Here is a 19,951-nt window from a genome sequence, read left to right on the forward strand (position 1 = left end):
GAGGGCCGCCTTCATCTGGGTGGGCGTGGCCTTCTCGGGAAGATTCTGGGACTTCCTCTTTTCCTCCCTGGGGGAGGGACACACCCTCTCTCTGCTACACACTCCTGTTGAAGAGTCACATGGAGCCACGCTGATGACAGCCAGAGCCCTGGGGATGCGTCCACAGCCACTGGACCCACAGGACTTTCCACCCACCGGCCTGTGGTCTTCCTGCATTCGGCATCGTTATATGCTGCGTGAGTCTGAAGAGGAATTCATGGGCTAAAATCAGATTTATGGGCTCATATTGAACTTACAGACTTGGAGCTGGACTGGGCTGGGATGTTTTCTTAACATATAATTATTCTTTGATGTAAACCTCTTTCTTATACATACATCAATGTCCCTGGATTTGTTTCTCTAGTCCACCTGGGACACCAGTCAGCCCCGTGTGCTCCCACTAGGGCGGTTCACCCTAAAGCCCAAGGGAGAATGTGCCGTAGAGCCGAGTTTGCTTAGTGGAGTTTTCACAGAGTCCCTCTGGGGTGGCATGTGGAACATGTCGTGCGTCTGGGAAGAACAGCATTAAACTGGGCCTGACGTCCCAGTAGTCCATAGTACATGGCCTGAGTCACCAAGGGCTGGATAGAAACTAGGTCACAAGTGTCCAAGGAGGGACACAATACTGGGTGCATTCTCCCCTTGAGCGCTAGATAAATATTGTCCAGCACCCTCCCCTCCCCAGAGAGGTTGCTCCACTTGGTTTCCCTATGAACAAAAGTGCAAATGTCTCCCCTCTCCCCCATCGTGACTTGAATTCCCAGTACAGGCTTGCTTATCACGCTGTGCCGCCGCCACCTAAAGTAACCGGGGTAGAAATATTGTACAGTCCAGCACTACCCTTGCTGGGCATAGACCCCAGAGAAATAAGAGACGTGTGGTCGCCCATGTCCACTGCAGCATGGTTCGCAGCAGCAGGAAGCGGGGAAACAGCCCAAAAGTCCATGTGAGGACAGACACCAAGGTACGGGCAGGCTTCCGCTCTCAGGGCATGCCACCGTCTGATGCGGTCTGCCCAGCCACAAGGGAGCAAGCCTGCCTACTGCCACTAGCCACGTTATCGCCCCTTTGACATGCCGCCTTACAGACCCCTTTGATGTAGAAGAGCTCACCTCAGCTGCAGTCAGCTGTTCCAGACGGTGGGGGGACGGGGTTTAAAGCGGGAGAAGACCCTTCAGTTTCTGCCATGCAACACTGGGCTAAGGTCACCCCAAACCGACAGATAGGCAGTAGGCGAACCTTATTTCTAAGTGCTCGATCCCTTTGTGGGGGGCAGGGGGTGGTGGTACACACGACACTGCTGTGTTGATATCCTTTTATAAATTCTCCTCACCAGGGGAGGCCATCTGACGGGTCCCTGCCCAGGGCTGGGACCTGCCACTTCGTGAGCCCTCGTCTGCCCCAGTGCCAACCTTGTGGCGTGGCATCAGGTGGGCAGCAGACAGGACTGGTTTCACGTCTCCCTTGCCCATCTGGGATGCCCCTGATTTCCCTGTCTTGCCTTAGCGCTTTGGTGAGAACTTCCCATGCAAAGGCAAAGGTGCGTTGGGGTCCAGAGTCTGTCTCTCCCTGTTCTCCAGGGCAAAGCTTTCTGTCGCCTGTCATTGAGAACCATGCAGGCTGTTGGATTTGTGTCTAGGCCCCTTACTGTGTTGCTGGGCCTGGGTGTGGCAAATGGCCAACGCAAAGGGGGGCAGGTTGGAGTCCACCCAGAGGCAGCTTGAAGAGAGGTCTGACGACTTACTTTTGAACACCAGCCCCTGGGCACCCAGTTCTCCTCTGACCCACCCGGGGACCCCCCATGGGGCAGCCTGGCTCTGTGATGTCAGAGCCTTCCCGTGAAGCTTGAACCCCCGATGTTCCCAAAGCTTCCAACAGTGAGGAGTGAGGAGAGAAGTCAGGGAGGGGCGAGGATGCTGGAGAAGGTGGCTCTGACAACAGGACGTAGGAGGTCGGCCCCACCCCAGGCTTTGTCAGCCGGGGCTCCTGATGTCACGCACCTGACCACTGGATCTTAGCCCATGTGACACTGTGACCTCTTCTGTCCAGGCTCCACCCTCCCCCATTCCGGAAAAGGCCCGGAACCCAGCTGTCCCCCGGGGCACCTGAAGCCAGCCGACCCCAGTCCCAGGGTGCCCAGAACCCAGCCATCCCCAGGGCACCTGGGGCCCAGCCATCCCTGGAGCAGCTTCCAGGAGCCAGTCCTGCCCACAGCTTTGATTTGGACATCTGGCCCCAGGGCTGTGAGAGACGAAATGCATGATGTTTGAGCCCCACTCTTGCCTTCTTTGATAGGGAGCTGCAGGACCCTAGAACCCCAACCTAAACCCGCAGGACAGGGCAGGACTGTGCCCTAGGGTTTCCGAGGTTGTCAGTCTTGATAGAAGCAGACAGCCTCATCTTTCTCCCTTGGAAAGGCTGGTGGGTTTGAACCATTGACCTAATAATTAGCAGGCAAGCGCTTCAACTGCTGTGCCACCAGGGCACTAGGACAAGCCTTGATTCCAGGTCCCAGGAGACGGGCCAAGTGTCTCTGCAGTTCCCTGGATCTGGGGGAGGGGAGGCTGAAGGCTTAGACCTCCTTGTCCTGTGAAGCTTTACGAGGTGACCTCAGGGGGCTGTTTATGGGGGGGCAGAGGTCAGGAAAGCCTGGGCCAGGCCTCCTGACTCCCCCCTCCAGCCAGGTCTGAGCAGAACCAGGCAGGGAGCTGGCTCGGGCTCTTCTGCTCCTGCCCTACCCTGCCCAGGGCCGTGGTGGCCCAGAGTCCTGGCTGCCCCACTGGGATGACCCTCAGGTCTCCCAGCCCCAGGACTTTGTCTGACTTCCTGTCTTCCCTCCATCCCAGCCCAACTCCGGCAGTGGACTTCTTCCAGGCCCTGGGTCTTAGCAGTTTCCAACAAAGACAGACAAGGACAAAAGGGCCGGGTCCTCTGTAAACCAGGCAGTGGGGCCCTGTGGATCCTAGCCATCTCAGGCCGCATCACCAACTGTGGGGCACGACCGCACACCGGCTGATCACAGCAACCACAACACCTCCCCCCTTAGGCACCCCCACAAGCTCCAGCCAGTGGCCTGTGGGGAACAGAAGGATTTCTCTTAAGTTGTCTCCCCAAAATATATGCCAGACTTAACTTGAGGATGACTGTTCATTAGGCAGCGAAAGTAGGTCCGAGGTTATTCTCCTAACATCAGCCATCTAGAGCGGCCAGACTGCATAGTCTGACTCACCCCAAATAGGGCCCATTCCTTTCTGTTATTGTTCCCTCGAAGCAGTGCCCAAAGGCAAGCCCGGGACCACTCTAAGATGACTAGGTCATCCCGCTCCTGTTGCTTGTATTGCCTATGTTGCAATCCCTCCCTATGACGCAGGTTGTTGTGAATTGTATTGCCCCTTTCTGTGATGCATGATGCTGTGATGTATCCCCCTAAAGCAATAAGATGCGTGGTTAGCAATAAATAATGGTTAGCGATAAATAATGAGGCTCCCTGGTTCTCGCGAGGGTGGCTGGCTGAGGGTGGCTGGCCGAGGGCGGCTGAGGAAGGAGGGCTGCTCCCATGAGAAAGGTGGACAAGGGGGGCTGCTCCCATGAGGGCGGTGGACGAGAGGGCAGCTCCCGCGAGGGAGGCGGCTCCTGCTCTGGCAGGCCGAGTTCCCCCCATGATGACCACCAAGCGGGGCGGAGGTGAGCAATGCTACCATGTAATATGTCTGACTGTATTATTGTACTCTCTCTCATGCTCTCGATGACTTTAATATAATGCTTATATATCTCAACTGTACAGTTGTACTTACTGAACCCGTAGAGAGTATTAGCGGTGGGGGCTGGACCCCCACCTCCCTCCGCGCCACTTTTAATTTAATACTACAGTGGCCCCCATGCGCCCCCCAAGCTGGCCAGGTAGAGCCACCTCTGAACAGTTCTTGAGGCCGGACAGAGACTCGAACATAAGCCCCTCCCGACTGTTACAGCTTTTCTTCCTCACGCTTGGCTCCCGGCGGGCGCCCCCCGCCCCCCAACACATTCCTGCTGGAGATCAGCTGCTGCCACATCGGCCCTGTTCCATCCAGCTCCTCCTGAGGCTGCCCTGCGCCCTTGCCTCCCCCGCCCCCCCAGCCACGGCCACGGCGTGCTCAGGGAAGCCACGTGGGAGAGTGCTTCTGAAAGACACTGCGGCCTAGAGGCACCAGGTGTCCTCCTGAGGTGGGGGGCGGGCGGAGGGAAGCTCCCTAGTTAATGTCTGTCCTGTTGATTCTGACTGGGCGTCCCTGTGAGCGCTGGAGCAGGGCCTATAGGGGGCTGTGCATTTGGGGGGCTGGCATAGGGCATGGTCTGGCCCCTTTCACATCCTCCTCCTCCTCACCCCAAGCCTGCCGCGTCCCAGACAAGGAACCAGCATCTGTCCATGCCCCTGCCTACCCCGCCCTGTGTCCAAGTCCCTGCAGGTGTGCCTGCTCACATGTGCAGACGGCTGTGGTCCACACTTACATGTGCGCTAGTGAGTGTGAGTGTGTGGCTCTGAGTATGTGTCAGGATGTGAGTGTCTGCGTATGGTTGTGGTACACAATTGTGTGTGTGTGTGTGTTTTTGTGTCTATATGTGTGCTGTTTTTGTGTGTGTGTGAGTGTCAGAATGTGTGAGTGTGACTGTGTGTGTGTCTGTGTGTCCATGTATGTGGCCTGGCTCTGTATGTGTGTGAGTATGACTTATGTGTGAGAATGCATATGTGACTGAGTATATGTGAATGTGTGTGGCTCTGTGTGGTTGTGTGTCTGTGATTGTGTGAGAAGGTATGGCTGAGTGTGTGTAATTTGTGTGTGTGTGTCTGAATGTCTGTGTCTGTGTGAGAATGTGTGAGTGTGTGTATATATGTGACTGTCAATGTGAGTGTGGTTGTGTGAGTGTGACTGTGTAAGACTATGACTGAGTGTGGCTGTGTGAGTGTGTGTATACATGTGACTGTGTAAATGTGCGTGTGCTTGTGTGTCTGAGTGTGATTGTATGCGAATGTGTGGTTGAGTGTGGCTGGGTGATGCCATCTGGCAGGTGTGTATCCTGGTGTGAGTCTTGTCGTGCGTGTGCGTGTGTGAGCGTGCAGGGCAGAAGCGCAGGGCCTGGGAGTCCCTGATCTCACTCCTGCAGCACTCCAGAAACCAAAGGTTTCTCTTGCTCCAGCGCTGGGCCCGGTGGGGGTGAGGTGGGCGAGGAGCCTTAGGTGCAAAACTTAGGGAGGGGACACTCACTCTCAGGGGCTGCACATCTGGGGTATCCCTTTGTCCTGGTCTGCTCCCCGCTTCCTGATGTTCGAAAGGCAGGCGCGATGGCTGGAGATGTAGCAGCCATGTATGGCCCATGAGACAGCCGCGCTAAAATGATGGTGTAGGAAGGGAAGGAGCCTGGGCCTCCCAGGAAGCTGGAACCCCTGCCCAGTCCTGGACGGCCCACTCTCAGACTCTCAGAAAGGCTGCCTTTACCGTCCTATTCCTGAGACAGGAGCATCTCACATCGCCATGTGAGGCTGGAGCTCAGGTGCACTCACCTGAGATTCTGAGAGTTCTCTCCATCACAGTGGCCGAGCATCTCTGGGTGTGTCGTAAACAAAAGCATTCAAGGGCTCCGGGAGTAAGGAGCCTGGGACATGGCCCAGAGGTGGCTCCCCGCACTGTGCACCTGGGCAGCCCCAGGGAGCTCACCTCCCTGCAGGCTGGGCGGCGGGCCAGGCAGGGGCACTAAGGCCCACTGAGGACACAGCCCGGAGCCCACCTGAGGGAGGTCATTTCACTCTCTGGATGGGTGACCAGGGAGGGCTGGAGGTCGTGAGAGTCAGAGCCTCCCTTTGCCCAATTCAGGTCACCTTCCTGGGACAGGGTGACAGGTGCTCCTAGCTGTCCCCAGGGAGGCTCAAAGGCGAATAGCCAGGCTAGTGTAGCCCAGGGACAGGGCTCTGCTGGGCATCTGGTACTGGGCTGCTGCCCAGTGGGAGGGCTCCCACGAGGGAGAGGGACGGACACCTGTCTTCTGGGGCTGCTCACGTCCTGGGGCAGATGGCAAGGGGTGTATGTGTCTGCTTCTCATGGAACAGCGCTGCCGCTCAGCAGTGGAGAGGATGGAAGGGCTTCAAGACCCCTCCCATCCCTCTAGCCACCACCTTGTCATCAGCAGCGACTGAAAAGCTCAAGGGGCCTGCCCGGCAGGAGGGACTCCCTGGCGATGCTCCCACCAGACTGTACTGGACGCTCCTCGAGCCCCGCTCCCAGCCCCCTCCCTTGGGACTCTCAGAGCTATCAGGCCCTCCTTCCAGAAAAGCCCCCTGCCCCGCTGGACCCCAGCACCCATCCTACAGACATCAGTGAGGGAGGCCCCGCCCCGCCCCTGGGCGGTGCAAAGGGCGGACACGATGCAGCTCCGTGGGCTGTGATGGGAGGCTGGAGTCGGTTAAGTCCCCTCCCAGGCGCGTCGGAAGAAAGGTCTGGTGACCTGTTTCTGAAACACTGGTCGCGGTAGACTCTCTGGGGGCCCATGCTACTCGGTAGCCGTGGGGGCGTCCTGGGCAGGGATCCCACCGCCAGCAGCAGGTTCCCATCCCCAAATGCGTGCTCGCGCATGGAAGGTGCATGGAAGGAGGGCTCCAGAACGTGCCTCTCTTTCCGCCAGGGACACGCACCTTAGCACCCCCCGCCCCCACGGTGTGGAGACCTTGCCGCCCAACCCTCCAGACTCAGCGCCATTGGGGTGGCCCTCCACCTGTCTGCATGCGCGCTGACCCCTCCCCCAGTGGTCTGGCCACTTCCCATGGCGTGTCCATTCTCCCCCCATTCTCCCTGCACCCACATGAAACACGGCTTAGACACACGGACGAGACTCGTGGGACAGCTGTAATGGTCGAAGGCAAGGGCTCAGAGGAGGACGAGGTGCCCAGGGCCTGCTGCCCTGCAGCCTGCAGAGAGGGGAGGGCCGTGGCCGCTTCGGGAAGTTTCCATGGGCTGGGGACGAGCGTGGGCAGGGGAGACGCCTGGTGGCGGCTAAGGGGATTGCCGCAGGCAGGTCCTGGCCAGACTATCTAGAAGTCCAGGGAGGAGTTCGTCAGGTAGAAGGGCCGTATGACCACCTGGAAGCTGCTGAAGGTGCCCGACGGGCAGGGGAAGAGGGACGCGTTGGCAGAGCCGTTGCCACCGCTCAGCGCGCTGGGGATAGGGGCCATCTTGCCGCTGAAGTCGGCCACGTGGACCACGAAGCCCCCCTGGCAGAGCATCAGGGCTTTGTTCTCGAAGCCGATGGCGGCGTCCGGGTAGCTGGACCTGGTCAGGCCCAGGGCGGGGAGCTCGTCGGAGGTGCAGGAGAAGCCGTAGTTCCAGCAGCTCTGCATGTTGGGCAGGTGGTAGAGGGTCCAGGAGAGGGACGTGGACTGGAAGAGGAAGCTGGGGTGCTGGGGGGTGCGGAATGACCGGTATGGGTAGGACTGGTAGCCATAAGGCTGGGGGGTGTAAGACTGGTAGTAGGTGCGCTTGTAGTAGCCGGAGTCCTCTCTGAAGGAGCCCCGAGGGCTCGCCGAGATGGAGGTGCTCCAGGTGGACCCTGTGTAGAGCCGAGGCTGGTAGGCGTCCTGGGTGAGGTTCAGCCCCCAGTAGCGGCCCAGCAGCTGCGGCGGCACGGTGTGGAACTCCAGGGCCTGCCGCATCTTGGACTGCAACAGTGCTTCGTGCCCGTGGAGCAGGGACACATTGTACTGCAGCTCAAAGAGGTCAGCGGGCAGGATCATGGGGAAGCGGACCTCCTCCAGGAGGCTGGTCACCACCGCTGGGGGGGCCAGGCTCTTGCGAGCCCAAGCGTCCACAGCCTTGAGCAGGGCCAGCTCGCTGGACACGGCCAGCTCGCTCCTGGACAGCAATGTGCGGAGCAGGGCGGCAGGCACGTGGGGCCAGGCGGCCACCTGGCTCAGTGCCTCGAAGTTCCAGGCCAGGAACTGCGCGCAGAGCCCCTCCAGCAGGGTGTCCCTGGTGGCCAGGGCATAGGTGTGCAGGTCCAGGGCCGTCTGGAAGGTGGGGTCCTGGGGCAGGAGGATAGCAAAGAGGCGCGAGCAGTAGTCCTGTAGCCGCTCGGCCCCGTAGGAGGAGGCCAGTTGGTGGAAGCACTTCACGGACGACGGGGCCACGGCCAGCTGGCGTGAGTAGAGGTACCTGTGGGCGACAGCGTGCTGGTGCAGGGCAGCCAGGCACAAGGCTCCCAGGGGCCTTGGGGTCCTGGCTAGAGGCAGCCTCTTCCTCTGCCTTGGGAATATGTGTGTGTTCATGCCTGCGTGTGCTCATGCAAGTATGTGAATGCACGTGAGGGTGTGCCCGAGTGGGTGTGTGACAGGATAGGTGTGAATGAGTGCGCTTGTGTTGTGTGCCTATGTGTCTGCCGGGGAGACTGGGTGTGTGCATGGAGTGTGTTTGAGTGCAGGTGTGAGCTCACGTGATTAAGCATGTCTGTCGTGTGTGAGCATATTGACTGTACATTGATGGTGTCTGTGGGGCTGCATGCATGTGTGTGTGTCTGAGTGGGCATGTGTGAGTCTAAGTGTGAGTGATGTATGTGTGATTGTGACGTGTGTAAGTGTAAGTGCACTGTTGGTAGGTATGTCCATGTGGGATGTAGGTGTGTGTATGTGAGTATGTTGTACATGTGCTAATGTATGTGCATGAATGAGTGATGTTTGAAGGTGTGAGTGTGATATGTGTAGGGATGTGTGTGGTGTTTATGAGTGTCTATGGGAGAGTGTTGTCTTTGTGTGATGTGAGTGTGATGTGTACAGGTGTGAATGCACATGTGTTGTGTGTGTATTAATGTGTACGTGTGAGTGTGGCGTAGGTGTGTGGAAATGTAATGTGTGTGGCATGTGTAGGTGTGTGTGTAGACAGTGGTGTGTGAATGAGTGTGGTGGGTACAGGCGTGTGTGTGTGTGTGTGTGTGTGCAGGGGGGCAAATGTTTGGTGTCTGCATGTCTATGCAGTGTATGTGTCTGTGTGACGACTGTGTCTGTCCTGTATGTGCCTGTATGGGGGAGATCGGAGGGGGCATGCATGGGCCTGTGTGCTCTGACTGGTGCCTGGGCTTCTGTGGTGGGCTTCCCGAGTCCCCACTCCCGTGGGGGCGCACCTGACGAAGTCCGAGACAACAGGCAGGCACTCCGTGTCCACCTCTATGATGATGCTGCTGCTCGGGTCCTTCAGCAGGGTCTGGGCCTCGGGGTTGCTGGAGAGGATCAGCGTGTGGGCACACAGGCTCAGGGCCTCCGCACCACTGGCCTGCACGCTGATGAACAGGTCACAGCCCTGCTGGCTGTCGAAGACCCCACCCAGCGCCTCCGAGAGCTCGCGGGATAGGTCGAGGGTGTGGATGGCTGAGTCGGCTCCGGTTTCTACAAGGGAGGTGTGCTGGGTCAGACGCCAGACTCGGCTTTGACACCAACTGTGTGCATTGTTCCCTCTGAGACCTCGGAAACAGGACCTGCCTCCCAGGAGTCCACCCCAGTCAAGCCGCTGCCTGTGACCCCGTGTCAGGGCGGAGCTGGGAGCCACCGCCTTGCCAGTGGCTGATTCTTTGGGAGACATATCCAGGCCTTTCTTCCTTGGCACCTAAGCTGTGCACACCACCCAGGGGCCCGCAGCTGGGCGCTCACTGACATCTGGGGAGGTGCCCGCTCACCGTTGGTGCAGACCACGCCGGCATCCTCCTTGTGGCTGCAGTCTGTGCGCAGCCAGCCGAGGGACCTGCAGTGGGCCAGCGAAGACTCGGTCCCTGTGCACTCCACTTCATCCAGCATGATGGGGCCCCATCCTGAGGACGCAGGCAGGAGAGAGCCAGGGCCATTGAGGTAAAGGCCCCCCTGCCCCCCAGCTCTTTGCTGTTTCAGTTACCCACCCCCCCGCACCCCCACTGTGTGCCTGTATTTACAGATGTCTTCCAAACCCAGCAAGCTCGGCCGGGGAAATCCGTCCCTAAGTGTACATTTCTGCATGGTGATTAACAGGTCCAATCTTCCCCCCTCGAAGGTGAGAGGCGGATTTGAACTCCCGGTTTGCATCGAGCAGCACGGGCTTCGCTGCCCCAGCGGCTGAGGGCTTAGATCCTTGGTGATTGTTGAAAATCACAGGTGGGCTATGGGGGTAGGGGGTGGTGTGGAAGGGCAGGGGAGGGAGTGTCCTCCACCCACAGTTGTGACTGGGGGGTGGGGGCGGATTCAAGGAGCTTGGTCCCCAGGGCGGGCTTCTGCCTGCTTCTCTACGGGAGTCTGCAGGCATCAGCTGAGTGTGTCACCTGCCGGGCCAAGTCCTGGGGAACGTCAGAGGCCCTACCTGACCCGAAGGTGGCCTTGCCCAGCGCCTGGGTGGCATTCCTGAAGCCCAGGGCACGGCAGACCACACTGGCGTCGATGAGGTCCCAGCGGTGGTCACACACTGTCCCCCACTGGCCTCTGTAGAAGATTTCCACTCGGCCCTCGCTGGATGAACTCCCGCCTACCAGCCTCATGTCACCGTTGTCCAGGCCTGCAGGGAACAAAGGCCACCCGGGGCCACAATGGACTCCTGTCCTCTCACCCACCCGGGGCCACGGTGGGCTCCTGTCCCTTCGCCCGCCCAGGCCCACTGCTCCAGGGCTACCGACTTCCTTCCATCTTGGGCTGGTCTGCTGTCCGGGGAGCCTGTCCTGGGGTTGCAGAGATACACACAGACCCCCAATAAGGAGGTGTGCGAACCTCATCTTTGGGGTGTCCCTGAGTGGAAGTGGCTGATCTGATCCAGGGTGCCTATGGAAAGCCGGAGGCCCCTGGAGGCCCGACACTGGCCTGGCAGTGATGGTGCCAGGAGGGTGGGGGCCTGGCAGAGTCTTGGAGCAGGAGAGAGACTCAGGCCACAGAGTAGGAGGGGTGGCCTTCTCCTGTCACCGCAGTCTCACCGTGCGTTCCCGAGAGCAGCAGCCATGCCCAGAGGAGCTGTCGGAGGACCATGGTTGAGCTGGCGCCTGCAGCAGAGGGAGACACAACACGGGCAAGGATGAACCCCAGAAACCCCTCCTGCACCGCCTGCAGGGGGCCCTCCAGGGCTTGCAGCATGGCAGGGAAGGCAAAGCTGGGGGTGCGGCCTGTGGGTGCCCCATCTGAAGGCCGTCCCTCAGGCTGATAAGATTTGGCCAGAGAAGGGGTGGGCTGGGGGGCTCAGGCCATATGTGGCTGCCATGTGAGGCTGGCGGGGGGGGGGGGGGGGGTGGGGGGGGGGGGGGGGGGGGGGGGGGGGGGTGGTTCAGGGGCTGAGGCTGGGTGAGGAGGGTGGGCAGGTGCACTCAGGGCAGATAACCAGGCCCCGTGGGCGTACCCACACCGACCACAGGACTGAGACCTTTGATACAGTTCGTTGTGCAGGAGGAGGTGGGCCAACCTGCAGCGGGCAGGTGTGGCTTGTGGGGTAGGAGAGGGGGAAGGACAGGGGAGGGTGGCAGGGCCTGCAGCGGGCAGGGGTGTGGCTGGTGGGGTCAGAGGGGACTGTGGCAGGAGCCAGGCTCTGGGAGGAGATGGTGGCCAAAAATGGGCACAGGGTGGGGCCAGTGGTGAGTGCACTCAGGCTCCTGTGGACAGGGTGCTGCTCCCCCCACCTCTCCAGGGTGCCTTTCGCCCCTTGTCCCCCTCTGAATAGCCTACCACCCCCACCCTGCCAGCATGTGAGTATGAAGGACTTGCATGGTTCCCTGCAGCGCAGCCAGGCCAGGACAGGTAGCTGCTGAGCCGAGATAAGGCCAGACCAGCAAGTGGCCTCTCCTCAGCTCCCCGGCATTTGCAGGAGCGCCTGGGAGCCTGGCTCAAAGCACAGGCTCATGAACCCTGACCTGACCTTGACCCGAAGACCTGCCCTGACTCTAGACAGCCTGCAAGTGCACACCTGTGGGCCAGATGCAGTTGGGCTAAGGGGCAACACAGACCTGGCCTGTACTGCCTTCATCTCAGCAGGACCAGGCTGGGTGGTCACCTCCCCACCCTCAGACACCTCAGCTGCCAGGTGTGTCTGCCTGGATGGGAGCTCCGGCAGGGCAGGAGCAGGCAGTCGAGTCCTGGGTGCGCGCACAGGGGCGCCTCTGTGTACAGGTTAGAAAGGTGCACTTCCGGGGGCATCCAGGCGGGGGTCTACCTGGCCACCAATGCAGACTGCTAGCTGACTCCTGGACTGGAGCCTTGAGCAGTGGACAGCCAGGCCAACTGTCCTTGGTGACCCTGAGCCTCTTGAGCCCCCAGCGCCAGTCTGGGAAGCCACCGCACAGAGAGAAGAGCGTCCACCATCCAGCAAGGAGACACTGCGTGGGGGTGGGGTGGGGCTTGCCTAAGAATCAGTTCATTGCAGGTTGGACTTCCTGAGAATCTGCACCCCCCTAGAGGTCCTCATGGCCCCCCCCCAAGTGCTACTTGTACCCACAGAAATCTTAGTTCTTGTTAAAATGTAGAGTTGGAGTTCACGTATGGGAGGAGGGGCCCCAGCCCTGGAAAGACAGGCCTACCTGCCCAGGTGATGTGGAGGTAATCCCGGAACCTGAGGTTCTTCGGCAGCAGGAGCCGGCCCGTGGCCTGCAGCGGGTTCAGTGTGGCTGCCCAGGGTGGGGCCTGGTTTCGGTATTCTCAGAAGTCACATGACGTGAGTGTGGGTGTGTTGACTGAGCAGGGCCCTGGGGCCTTCTTTTTCCCCTTGAATCTAGCAGCTATCGGAGATGGCAGCGGCCCAAGGCCGCCTTGAGCTGACATGTGACTTCAAACTGGTTCCAACTCCTCCAGTATGCACCTGCCCAACCCCCGCTCCCCTTCCTCTGTTCCAGCAACCCAAATTCCTCTGGGAGTCCCTGCATGTGACGAGTCCTGAGTGTGCTCCCCAGCTCTCAAAGGTGTTCAGGCCCTGCCCACCCATAGGGACCTTGGATGAAAGGCCTGTAGATCTCTTCCAATGGAGCCAGGCTGGAGGGCCCTGGGGCAGGGGCACCGTCCTCCCCTGACACCCACACGGCGCCCACGCATCGGGGTCAGCGTGAAGGTGCCTGGTGGCTCCGCCCCTGGGGAGGCAGGTCTTGTTCCTTTTAGAGACATGGGTCCTGGCTCCCCAGGGTGCCCACTCCGAGCCTTGCAGGGAGTGTTCGTCTGGGGCTGCACCTATCCCCAAGAGGAAGGTCCTCCTGAAAGTCAGGGTGGGGGGCAGGATAGGGACCGCCTGTGAGGAACAGGAGGATTTCTCTTAAGTTGTCTCCCCAAAATATATGCCAGACTTAGCTTGAGAATGACTGTTCTTTAGGCAGCGAAAATAGGTCAGAGGTTATTCTCCTTAACATCAGCCATCTAGAGCGGCCAGACTGTATAGTCTGACTCACCCCAAATAGGGCCCATTCCCTTCTGACATTGTTCCCTCGAAGCAGTGCCCAAAGGCAAGCCCGGGACCACTCTAAGATGACTAAGTCACCCCCCTCCTATTGCTTGTATTGCCTATGTTACAACCCCTCTCTATGAAGTAGGTTGTTATCTGCTATCAGGGGGCTTGCATGCCTCCCAGGATGGTAATTGCCTGCTTTATTGTATGAGACACCAGAATGACCAAACCTGTTCAAGGATGAATTGTATTGCCCCTCTCTGTGATGCATGATGCTGCGATGTATCCCCCTAAAGTAATATGATGCGTGGTTAGCAATAAATAAGGAGGCTCCCTGGTTCTCGAGAGGGTGGCTGGAGAGGGCGCCTGAGGAAGGAGGGCTGCTTCCCGTGAGGGCGGCTCCCATGAGGGCGGTGGACTAGAGGGCAGCTCCCGCAAGGGAGGCGGCTCCTGCTCTGGCAGCCGGGTTCCCCCCACGAGGACCACCAAGCGGGGCGGAGGTGAGCAATGCTACCATGTAATATGTCTGACTGTATTATTGTATTATCTCTCATGCTCTCAATGACTTTAATATAATGCTTATATATCTCAACCGTGCAATTGTGCATTACTGAACCCAGAAGTAGTATTACTGAACCAGTGAGTTCAAGCAGCGAGCGGGTGGGGCTGGCACCCCACTCCCCTGCGTCACTTTTAATTTAATACTACAACCGCCCATGCCGGGGTCCCCCACGATCTGCAAGGAGGCTTTCCCCTTGGGATGTCTCTGGTCTCTGACCCCGTGGGTCTCCATTTGGGAGCTCTACAAAACCCCGGAGGTTGGGCTGAGCCCCCACCCCAAGGGCCACATGCTGCTTCTAAAAGTTCCTGCTTGGTGGCAGCCCATCTGCGAGCGCCCGGGCAGACACGACCCTGTGCCTCATTCCCTAAGACCTGCGGTTCGGGAGGCCCACTCCATCGTGAACCTCATCCTCCGAAGAAACTTCAGAATCTTCAGAAACCCAAGGAGACCTGAGGCTGGCAGCAAGTCCCAAGACCCAGCCTAGTGACGGCATAGCACCCACTCACTGCTGGCCAGCCGATCCTGCCTCTCAGGGACCCAGTGGGACAGAACCACACCATAGGGTTTTCCGAGCCGTACACCATCACGGGAGCACACGGCCTCGTCTTCCCCCTCGGAGCGCGGTGGGTCTGAGTGGCCCCTCTCCCCTGGTAGGCTTGCAGCTGAGCCCCTCCCCCATGGGGCCTCAGAGCTCCTTGCTAATTGACACACACTTCTCTTGGTTTCCAATAGTTTTAACCCCAAATCTGTGGCCAATGGAGGGCAGGGTCCCCTGCAACCCGAGAAAGAGGGCCAACCGAGGCTGGTGGGTCTTGAGCTCCAGTCCCCACAAGCCCTAGTGTCTGTCCAAGGGACTTTTCTCTTTTTAACTTTTCACTGCCAGAGCATGGCGTCCCTTTTACACTCGACCGCTCACCACACTTGACTGCATCTCAGGCCTTGCTGAGCCCCGCAGGGTAGCGGCACTCAGCCCACCTCCCTCCTCCTCCCCTAGCCCGTCTGAACTGTGTCCCCGGGCAACAGCTGCCCCTGGGATCTCAAATGGTCCATTAGCCTAAGGTGTGGCACCTCCCTCGTGTTTACTGCTCCATGCCCACCAGTTCAGCTGCATGTGGAGCCCCGGAGTGAGTTTGGTCCCAGACCCAAACATTGATGAAGTGCCGGATGCATCTCAGAGACCCGTCCTCACCCGCCCCCCACCCTCTATCTGACCAGTCAAGTTGGGTCTTTCTTTTATTTCTAAGATTTTGAGTTTTGTTCCACCTTTTTCCTCCTGCTTTGCCTTGGGTTTCCTCAAGGGTCCTTTTCAGAGAAGTCGGAAGTGGTAGCCGGGCACCCTCTGTTCCTCTGGTCTCAGGGTCCTGGAGATTGATGTGTGCGTGGTCCAAGAGTCCGTGAGATGAAATGATTCCGTGTGTCATCCATTTCCATCCCTTGGTCTGCCCTCCAGATGGGCCCCAGCTGCTGCTCACCCCGGTGGGGCGCCCAGCACTGTCTTTGTCTCAAAGTGCGGAGGCCACACAGACAGTGCTCGGTGCCCCACCGGGGTGAGCAGCGGCTGGGGCCTCGAAAGCTCAGGAGCAGCCATCCAAAGTGCAGCCACTGGTCTCTCTCCCCATCCGCTCCTAGGGAGAGAGTTGAGCGACAGTCTCGGCGGTCCTCCCCTGTCGTGTGGGGTGCAGCCAGCTCACATGGCAGCAATGGCAGTGCGTTTTGAGGTGGAGAGTCACCGATCTCCACATACTCTTCTGCCCAAACCCACGCCCACCCACAGCCCCGGAGTCGGCTCCACTCCAGGACAGGGCGAAACTGCTCCTTGATTCATAGGGACCTCCAGGATGGGGCCGAACTGCCCCGTAGGGTCCCCTGGGCTCTGACTCTTTCTGTAACTCTTCCCAGGAGCAGGCAGCCTCGTCTTTTGCCCTCGGAGCTGCGGAGGGGGTTTGAACTGCTGATTCTTCCATTGGCAGTCCGGTGCCTAACCCACTGCCCCACCAGGACTCCTGGCTGGCTGCTGAAGCCATGGTCCAGGTCGGAGTAGAGGTGCTGCTGTACAGCGGGGCCAGGGCGAAGCTGATCCCCAGGCCTTTCTGCCAGGGCAGCGCAGGGAGGCCTCAAACCTCCAGCTTCTCCACTGGCAGCTGAGGCCATCAAGCGTCCCGCCGACCCAGGAGGGACTTCAGTGTTCCCAATGCACCTTGGACTTGACCGAGCTCAGACCTCGGGCCTCCGTGGGAAGCAGTGGCTCAGATGCCCCCTGTGGTGATAAGGGGGGCAGGGCCTTTACACACCTGCCCAAGGCTGTGGGGCTGCAAGAGGAAGCACGGGGGTTCAAGTCCACAGAGCACTAACAGCCACGCCTGCAGGCCCTGGCCCGCCCGTCTGCCCCAGTGCAGTGGGATATTCACCTGTTCACCTCATTTTGTTTTCAAATGTTTGAAAGGAGCCTGTATGCCTCTCATTCAAGACTCCCCAGTCCACTCCAGTGTTACTTTTCCGCAGCTTTTGAGTCACCACTGCTTAGAGCCCCAGGGGAAGGGATCAGTGATTAGAGCCCCAGGGGGGAGGGATCAGTGATTAGAGCCCCAGGGGAAGGGATCAGTGATTAGAGCCCCAGGGGAAGGGATCGGGGATTTTCTGAGGCTGCGGGGCCTTCCTGCTCTTTCATTGGTTTCGTTTTTACAAGAAGCAGATTCTCTGTAGCTGCACAGCCATCTCAACAAAAGTAATCAGTCATAATAGCCTGTCAACACTCCCCCCATAAATGGGGTCCTTTCCTCCCCCCATCACTTCCTACCCTCCCCCTGTCCCCTTCCCTGGCCTTCTGTAGTCTTCATCATCTTATCTTTTGGTGCAAACCCCACTTTTTCACCCTTATAATAACGGCGTCATTAAATATCTCTTCGAGATGGACTGAGTTTGCTGAGCACCACGTTCTCTAGTTTTGTCCGCATCTTCCTGTGTTTCCCATTAGCAAAGGCTTCCCAGCAGGGAAATAGAGAACAGAGCTTGATCCAGACCCTGCCCAGCAGAGCACAGAAGGCAAGGCCTCTGCCTAACCCAGAAAAGGAAGCTTTGAAGGGCAGCAGTCACAGGTAACCCCCATCTCACAGCAGAAAAACAGACCTAACCCAGCCTCTGTTCTCGCTGCAGTAAGTTGGACTAACCAAGAAGAGGCTCAGAAGCTCTCACAGCAGCCTGTTGATGCTAAAAAGCAGGAGTTTCTGCTTGAAAGAGGAATACCATTTTTATCAGGGAAATTTAACCTAAATACTCAAGGAATTCAAATGGATGCTAGTGTTATTCAGAGGCGTGAGCAACAGCTAAAAGCTGTAATTAAACCAGAAATTATTAAGAATGGTACTTCTGCCTGAAAGAGCCATAGAACATTTATTAGGAACATCTAACCTAAATTCTCAAAGTGTTCACATGGTTGCTGGAGTTATAGATCAGGATTAGGAAGAAGAATATGAAGAATGAGTCTAAGAAGCAGTGATAAAATCTGATCTACTAGGGTTTATGAAGGAAGACCGTTTAAATCAGTTTTTGCTTCCTTGCATTTCTAGAGTTAAAATGTATACCTATCAGGAAAGAGTACTTGAGAAGTCTGACCACCCTTTGAATCAGCAGTTCTCAACCCGTGGGTCGTGACCCCTTTGGGGGGTCAAATGACCCTTTTACAGGGGTCGCCCGATTCAGACAGTAGCAAAATGACAGTTATGAAATAGCAATGGGAATAATTTTATGGTTGGGGGGTCACCACAGCATGAGGACCTGTATTGAAGGATAGCAGCATGAAGAAGGTTGAGACCCACTGTTTTAAATCAAGGGGTCTTTTGGAATGCTGTTGTGGGGAAACAACAGTGCCCCCACATGGAATTTGAAATTGAAGGGGAAAAGTTTTTCAATTTTGGATATGGGGTCATTTTCTTAGGACATTCACGGGGGCCTAAGACCCGCCCACTAACTTCCTCTAAATCCAGCATGGAGGGAAGAAGAGAAATTAACCAGGACGGAATATTGCAAGATTGTACAATCCTACAGTGTAAAAAGCCTAAGGGCAATACAGCTTAGTTGAAACTGTAACCTTACTGGTAAACTTAGAGGAAAAAAATGTCTGTTTGGTAAGTTAGTTCATAAACTGGTAAACAATTATATTAAGAATTTTTTCAGTCTTTCAAATTATCCCGAGTGTGGTAAGAAGTTCTCACACAGCTCACTAGCTCTCCGGATTCTCTGAGAGCTAGGGGCTGCGTGACAGTGGGATCTATCTAACTAGTTTTCCGGGTTCAAAACCAAGCAAGCTCCCTGCGGTTGGTTTCAGTGCTTTAACCTCTCCATTGTTAAAGCAGAAGGGGGAGAAGAAGAGCAATCCTATGTGTGGCAAACTTCATTTAGTCATTTTAACTAAAAAATTTTCTCCTTACTAAAAGCTTGTAACACAGTTAGGGCAGATAACCACATGTTCACTTCTACAGAAAAAGCTGATCCCGAGAAGTCCCACGAAGATGGAAATCGCCTTTGGGATCCCAGGGCCATAATCACCTGGAGAAGGGGCCATGCCTTTGTTTTTACAGAACGACGCTGATGGACTTCCCTTAGGACAGACACAACCACGTTTGAGACCACCCAATCTTAACCATGATTCTGTTTCCAGGTTGCTGACACCCCGAAGAGAGGGGCTGTTTGTTCATGTTTTCACAGCAAAGGAGATGGGTGGATTTCTCTTCAGCCAGCAAGGCCCAGAAGAAAGGAGGGACGCCGATGCTGTGACCTGAGAGTTGAGGGAGTAGCCAGACCACCCCAATGAGGCAGGTAAAACACTGTAATTTCACACACACAGACACACACACACACACACACACACACACAAACCAACACTTAAAAAATGATTTGGGGACAATCAAGAAAATACAAATGTGGAATGAGTATTTGAAATTATAGTTTATTATTAGGTATGATAATGCTGTTTGAATATATGAGAATATCTTTATATTCTGAACATGTATGCATATATGTGGAAGAATTTAGGTGGAAAACATTTTAAAAAATAATTTCACTCTGGGTTTTGAAACTCTGCATTTATGTGTGGGTGCCAGCCCCAGCTGTTTAGCCACTAATTCTCAAGCATGGTCTTTAACGAAACCAGCCATGGCTTCTACATGATAATGGGTGAAGCATTTGCAGAATATGAAAACTTCACTACTGTGGAGGGGAGAGGAGACATGGAAACCTGTAAAGGTATGAGTTACTGGCATGTCGTTGCTGACAGACTCGGATGGCTGAAATGTCAGGGGCCACATGGAAAGGTGTTGAGAAATGACACTGTAATTATTATTGATTGGGGCCCCCACGGGAAATTTCTAACTAATTGCTCAGAGGAGTCCAACATCACCTCGTGTGATGAAATCACATGTGATTGTGAGTGGCACAGGACCCCTAATGGCATTGCCACTACCAGGTCAAAGTTAATGGCCTGGCATGAAAGGGGCCTTGCACCTCCCCGCCCCAGGTTACTGAAGCCTGTGACAGGACCTGAACACTGGGACCTGAGGAAGTTACCTCTTGCCACTAAGCGTTTGACAAGTTACACAGGAAGCTTAACTGGCGCCAGTCAGCCTGGCTATACTTATACTTTTCACAAGAATGAGACTCAATACATAGTCTCGTGTGTAAAGCTGCCTTATGTACTTGCTGTAGGAAACATCTTCATAAATGAAACTGCTCACAGTGCCACCTGCCATAATTGTAAATTGTTCACTGGAATTAACTAGCTCTGCTTGTAAACCTTTCCAAAGGCAGCATCCTCATCCTACAGAGCAGGATGGGGGTGTGATCCTGGTGGAGATGAAGCGCAGATGGGAGAGCATCCAGAATTGCCCTTCCTGATGCAAGTGGTGTCGGAGATGCTGAGAGGACCTCGCTGATTCATGGGAATGGTCATCGCAGCCATAATCCGACTTATAGCTATTGC

At 56.8% G+C, this 19,951-nt stretch overlaps 1 protein-coding gene across 1 annotated transcript; it reads right to left on the bottom strand.

The window, feature by feature from the left end:
• Positions 1-6,893: 6,893 nt before the first annotated feature.
• On the bottom strand, positions 6,894-12,713 carry LOC101646491 (galectin 3 binding protein). Its single transcript, XM_045299728.1, has 6 exons — positions 12,565-12,713; positions 10,978-11,043; positions 10,377-10,568; positions 9,727-9,858; positions 9,178-9,439; positions 6,894-8,216 (listed from the first exon to the last, which is right to left on the bottom strand). Exons 2-6 carry the CDS (start codon positions 11,027-11,029, stop codon positions 7,100-7,102), a joined length of 1,755 nt encoding a protein of 584 aa, XP_045155663.1. The 5' UTR covers positions 11,030-11,043; positions 12,565-12,713; the 3' UTR covers positions 6,894-7,099.
• Between the last annotated feature and the right edge of the window lie 7,238 nt (positions 12,714-19,951).

The sequence above is a fragment of the Echinops telfairi genome, unplaced genomic scaffold (assembly GCF_000313985.2).
Source record: "Echinops telfairi isolate 266 unplaced genomic scaffold, ASM31398v2 ScPeMD7_7458;HRSCAF=8496, whole genome shotgun sequence".
Classification (NCBI taxonomy): domain Eukaryota; kingdom Metazoa; phylum Chordata; class Mammalia; order Afrosoricida; family Tenrecidae; genus Echinops; species Echinops telfairi.